This window comes from Sinohyriopsis cumingii, chromosome 4 (genome assembly GCF_028554795.1).
Source record: "Sinohyriopsis cumingii isolate HCF-2022 chromosome 4, ASM2855479v2, whole genome shotgun sequence".
Taxonomy (NCBI): domain Eukaryota; kingdom Metazoa; phylum Mollusca; class Bivalvia; order Unionida; family Unionidae; genus Sinohyriopsis; species Sinohyriopsis cumingii.
This window is the reverse complement of record NC_142964.1, coordinates 101,246,861-101,253,428: the sequence shown is the minus strand read 5'-3', so window position 1 is coordinate 101,253,428 and position 6,568 is coordinate 101,246,861. Positions and strand designations below refer to the sequence as shown.

At 38.9% G+C, this 6,568-nt stretch overlaps 1 protein-coding gene across 1 annotated transcript in view; it reads left to right on the top strand.

The window, feature by feature from the left end:
• Positions 1-4,122: 4,122 nt before the first annotated feature.
• Positions 4,123-6,568, top strand: part of LOC149801778 (mitochondrial outer membrane protein SLC25A46-like) — a 43,190-nt gene continuing 40,744 nt past the window's right edge. Inside the window, exon 1 of the mRNA XM_089956120.1 lies at positions 4,123-4,292. Within this exon, the coding sequence (XP_089812246.1) occupies positions 4,157-4,292 (136 nt within the window). The 5' untranslated portion in view covers positions 4,123-4,156. The remainder of the gene's footprint in view (positions 4,293-6,568) is intronic.

Below are 6,568 nucleotides of genomic sequence, written 5' to 3'. Positions count from 1 at the left end.
CCAACTACCTAGCCATCGAGTCCAAAGACTTAATCTCGGATCTATCAGTGGCTGGTTATTAATAGTCCAGTATCAACACTGAGACCGAAACGTACTCATGACTGCGAAAAGGAAATGGCGGACTTCATCTGGAGGAAGTGTACCCTTGTTGTTGCTTACGGATAAGGAACCCGCCAACCCGTGTAGTAGTGTAGACCATTTCCGGACCTGCCTAGACGACATTCCTGATCTCGATTTGAAAAGATCGAGCAACAGTCAAATTGCTTGGCTGATTGTATATGGTTCTCATTTTCCTCAAAATTCCAACTTTCTAAATGAATCATTTTTCAAACTTTTTTTGGACTTAGTTGATTTGAACAATTGCACAGGTGGCTTAAACATAATTAGTGTTTTTATTGTCCATTAAAATAACTGGACTAAATTTGGTTAAGTACGGGCTGGCGTTTGAGGGCTTTGTGTCGTTTGTGCCTGTTTCCGGGTACCTTTCCTTCCTTGCCACTCACGGACCTACTGTACTTTAACGGAGATGTGGGACTATTTCCACCAGTCTAATCCAGGTATTCCGATGTGACGTCATTGTTGCGACCAATCGCAACTGGCGGCATATACTGCTTTGGTTGACATCTGGACCAGTTGACAGCAGACTGGAATTCATCTAATTTAACATGAGTGTGTGTTGGGTCGATTCCCACTCATAAAAGCCCTTCATTCGGGTCGTTAGGGACATCTAGTTCCACGACCTGATGGCTCAAGTAAGAGTGCTCTTTGAGCACATAAACGCCTGGATTATAAGACTCTAATTCCTTCCTCCAGGAACAATTATCAGTCCGCCGTGCGGACATAAACCAGTGGCACATGTACTGCACGCACGCCACTATAATTTAAGAAATCAATGAATCAATCAGACTGGCTACCCATCGTTTACTGATTAACTTTGAAGAAGATGAGTCGACTAACCAAACGTCTTGAGCTTCAGATGCACCTGGTGTATGCCCAGCATAGTGACTACCAGTACCACAGCCACTACCAGCACCACAACTACTACCACCGAGAGTCACTGTCCCCCAGACAGAAAACTGGGAGGACGAGTTGGAGAGACAGCGAAGGCCACGACAATAAAAGCATCCATGGTGTGTAATAGAAGAAGAAGAGTGAGGGAACAAGTCTTCAGAATCCCGGAAACTGAAGACTGTGGTACTGAAGCCAATCAAGCTGCCTCTGCACTCCCCACCACAACTGTGAATTGGGACAATAACTGGAGTAGGTGATGTGTGTGGGGGCCCGGCCTAGGATATGTCATCACTAACAGGTGCATCTGAAGTTCCAAAAACAACAGCCCTTTTCAGGGCGATCCAGATCTCAAGAAAAGAGAGACTGATCCATTGCCAATTTTGTAAAAATGTGGAGCAGTGTGACTATAAACACTGACTCATTTACTGTTGTGTGTTTGTGTGTTTGCACGCGTACGTGTGTGTATGTGTGTGTAACAAAAAAGCGCTTGTCCCTGCACTATGTTGATAGTATATAATGGTTTCTTTCTCCATTTCTGTGTTGATAGTAGATAATGGGGTTATTTTCTTCCCTTCTGTGTTGATAGTAGATATTGTTGTGTTTTCTTCCTTCTGTTTTGTTCCTCCCTTTATATTGATAGTAGATGGGTGTTTTCATTCACGTACGTGCTTGAAGTATATAAAGCATAGCGTTCGTCATTCCCGCCATTCAAGATTGAATAACCAGCCATGACAATAAATCACGTGCTTAAATTGCAAGAAGTGGTGGCTAGCATAGGGATGGTGGAGGAAATGTTGGTTAGAATGCAGTATGGAGCTTATAGCCCGCACAGACTAAGCATGGAGATCAATAATTTGAAGAAAGGGAAATAAATATTAAAGTAACTAATTAAAAATGAAAAGAAGGAGGATGAGGAGGGTAAAGAACAAAATAAAAGATGGAACGAAAAAATTGAAAAAGAAGAGGAGAATGAGAAGAGGAGAAGGAGAAACAGCAGGATGAAAAGGATATGAAGAAAGAGAAGAAGAAAAAACGTAATGGAGAAAATAAGATGTTGGTGGAGAAGACAGTAAGACAGAAGTTAGAATACAAAGAAGAAGTTACTAAAAGGGCCTTTTCAGGGCCACTTTATTGCCTCGAAAACATTTATTCTCTTGCCTAGAGTGTGTGTGTGTTTGTGTTTGTGCCTGTGTGTATTTGTTTCTTTGTCTATGTCTATACAGTTATATATCCCGCCGCGCCAGCCGTTATATAAAGTTATATGTCCCGCCCCGCCAAGCGTTATAGCTTCCCCACCCCCCGTCCCTGTTTAGCCCGATTGAGGTCAGCCACTTGCAACATTTTTGCCAGTCTCCAGTAATGTATCCTCACCCCTGATCCATGTCCCTTGACGCTAAACAATCCAAATCCCTTTTCGCTAGACATTTCGCAATCCCTTGATTTTATGGTCCCACCCATATTAAAATTCCCCATGTTAAATTCCCCTTGACGCCATCGTACAATCCCGCTATTTTAACACTAAAGACCCATTGATGCTATAGTACCCCACCTTACTACTCCCACCACTCCATTTCGCCATATTTCAACCTCTTTTCATATTTAAAAAAAATTAATATTACAGTTTGTGTTATTATCAGTTCCCCTCTTTTCATCTCTTTTGACTGTGGACCTTTTCGTCTAAGCTTTTCTATTGTTTCAGTACCTTATAGTTTATACTGCCCGTATTTTACCTATTTTATAGCCTTAAGGTGGCAGGGAATTTTTTCGTACCTTAAAGCTATCAGGTGACTCTTTCATCTAGTATAGTTTAATAATTAAAGATATGGATATATTTGTGAATTAGGTGTTTCGTGCTTGTGCCCTTCTTGAAACTGAATGTGAATCATTTCCCTCTCCCCCCTCTCCCATAGTTACTTCACAGTATGTAGACATTGAAATAAACATTTTCGGCAAGGTAGGACTGCTAGCGAATGCTGGCTGAATCAGACCATGTCCGGTTCGGACTATGGCTTGTTCGGCCCAATTTAGGGGATGATTTGGCACAAGTGACGTGATGATTCGGACCATGTGAACTATTATAAGAGAAGCCATGTAATATACTACATTATTTATTTTAGTAGTTATTACTGTTTTCTCCAACATAGTAAGAAAATGTAAAAGGTTGATTTTCAGCTTTTAAATTTACGTAAGATAGTTGTTAGCAACCTTCTAACCGAAATCATAATAAAATAAATTTTAGGTACAGGGTTTCTATTTTTCTACAACCAAAATAAAGACAATAGAAAGTTTGAATTAAAACAGTTTGAAACTTTTCATAAATCAGGCCAGTATGTTCGACTTCCAACACTACCAAATAGTAATGCATTATTGATTTCTCATACAAATCATTGTTTCTTCGCAATGTGTTTATTCCTTTAAAAAATATTGGTAAAGAGTCACTGATGGGTAACACAGCAGTATAAAGTAATTTACTGTAATCGTTGATTTCTTTTTGTCTTTTCAATAAAATCTCATTATTTGTGAACACCCCGCATCACCGCCCCAACAATTACAACTGGTGAGAGCGTTAGGGGTGTAACTTCATTCATATAATAAAACGGCTCTGGTGGCTTAGTGGTTAGAACGTCCACCTCGGATGCGGGAGGTTGCGGGTTCGAACCCAGCCGAGTTATACCCAATATTTATTTTATTTAAAAATTGTAGAAACAGCTGCCTTGCTCTATAGTCCCATCCATGTTAAATTCCCCTTGACGCCAGGATACAACCCCCCTATTTTAACACTAACGTTCCATTGACGCTATACTATCTCATCTTACTACTGGTGGTTGTGGGTGGGATGGAATAATCAAAGGAGTCAAAATAAAAGTTACCATTGTTGTGCATTTGCTAATGTTCACGGGACAGCAGTGTATTAGCTGAATTATTTTTTATTTCAATTTTCACCACACGTGTATGCTTTGTGTAATTGTTTTTGGCATATTTTTTCTGTGTTTGTCTCCTTTCCGCAACGTTACGTTCTTTTTTTTCCTTCCACTCATATTCTTACATTATTTAGGCATGACGATTTTGTAAGAGTCATGTTAACGCATAAAATTATGTCTAAAACACATAGAGCGTTTTCAAGACGAGGAGTTAACGGAAAATCATGGGCGACCGACCTTTGGGCACCTTCAATCAAAACAGATCTAACGTCTATTCCATACGAACAGGGGATGACGAACCATTTAAAGATGACATGCACCACATTCCACAAAAGAAACCGCCGCAAAGATCACAAATTGGTACCTAATCTTTGACGGGAAAGTCACCAGGGGTCAGCCCTCAAGGACTTGTAGTTTCACTATACCCCCCCTCCCATTCTCCTGTGTGCTAAAGTATATACGGGAACGTAGTCATGTAGGCGCCTTTATTGGTATTAAATTAAAAACAATCTAAAATTGAACGCTAAAGCAGTTTTAAGTATGTTTGTTCGTAACTTTTGCACCTTATAGGATTAAAACGTCACCCTCCCGTTTGTACCTTCGACTGTCCTAGTCCTACATGTAAGACCTGACGCTGATATTTATGTTTTGGGCGTCAGAGTCTTACTGCCTAACTAACAGCGCTGTGTAGTGTGTTTTGATGTCGACTAACGTCATAATGAAAGTCAAATTTTCAGGAATATGTCATACAACCGGCAACTAAAATAACAGCGCTTTTCTACAAAGTAAGATAATAATGTTTAAGTCAGACTTTAATTACTCTGATGTCTTTTCTCTAATAAATTCAAATTCTCACAAAGAAATGGACCTGTTTTTAAGTTTCGTTGGTCTACATTTCAGCACAGGGCCTTGTTACAAAGAAAATCAAGGGATGGGGGTTCTAACCTGTAATAATATAACACAAGGGAAGACACTGGTCCGCACCCCTTGGTAGTTCCAACACTGCAAGTTTGTCCTAATTGCGTCTGCTAATTTCCAACTTAGGCCAGTCATAATCAAGAATAGTTCAGTTTTCAAAACAGCTTGACACACTTGGTTCAGTTTGTGATATAATGGAGAAAATGCAATAATTGTTCTCCGATCTGGACAACAGGCTGACTAGAAGTGCAAGTTTGCATTCGGACAGTCTTGGATTTCACCAATGACCGAATGGTAAGATCCGAACAAACTCTAGTGCGCAGTTGAGCGCTAAATACAAGCAGACTATAGCAAAGAAAGAAATGGACAATTTTATTGCGCCATGGTAAACTTGGATTAGTAGCATAGATACTGCTAATTATCTAAATGTAAAATTGTGTTCAATATTTTATACACACTCAAGTTTGTTCGGATCTTACCTCAGGTTTGTTGCCAGGAATTAGTGTTAGCTGTTCTAGTTAGGGTTGCTGCTTACATGTTTGTGTAGTGGACCTTCTTATTAGTGGGAACTCCAAGACATATTTTTGTGATTGCATATGCAATGCCAAAACTTGGTTACTATAACATACACATCTTGTACATTGTTAGGAAAAATGAATCCAGTTGATAACTGTACAGAAAGAATTTTTTCACTGAAATATCTAAATGAAAGGGAAAAATTTATTTAACAATATTGAAAAAATCTTATAAAATCTCACAACATGTTTAAATATGGTAATTTGAAAGAAATGTAAAAAAAGAAGCATCCTATTTTGTGTTGGTATTTTTGTCATCATTGTTTTATTGGAATTCATATGCATGTAAAAGAAATGAAATAGATTACAAATTCAAATATTAATAACACAGGGAATAATAAACAATCAAATTTTACATATTGCTCTAATTGTTACATTACAATTTTATGTCGTGTAGCATTTATTTCAGGGCACAAACCATAGACCTACTTCTGGAAATAGACAAATCTGGATATGTTTGTAAAAATGGTAGCTGGCAAATAATTTGGAGAGTTTATAAACATTTTTCAACTATGAATAAATTGAGCAGATACAACTGAACACTTTCTATGGAGAGTTTATTAGTTTAAGGTAATATTAAACACATAATTGTTGCAATTCACATTAAGGGCACGAACCATGGCAGGTCAAGGATATTGTACCCCCACACCATTTTGAAAAATATTCCTTGGGATATGTGTGTGTGATTAGGATTTTTAACTAAGCTTTAACAATTTTTCAGTCATATCGCTACGATTTTTGTTGTGTGGCAGTTTATAGTGATGTCTAGCACTGGGGCATCATGCCGCAGACATGTAGTATGATGTCCCACCCAGTCACATTATCCTGACACCAGGCAGACCAGTCCTAACACTGACCTCTTAATGCTGAGCGCCTAGTGAGGCAGCTGTTAGTACCATTTTTGTAAGTCTTTGGTATGACTCTGCCAGGGTTCGAACCCATGACCTTCCACTTTCGAGGCGGACGCTCAAACCACTAGGCCACCAGAGCGGTCTCTTTGGGATGTAATAACTGCACAAACTTTGTCATTTTTATAAATTCTAACCTTATTGAGATTGCTTTATTAATTTGAATTGAAAAGCATGAAAGTAGTGATTTCCATCTTTTTTAATTTATAGTGGTTTGCCTCACTTTAAGACCGCC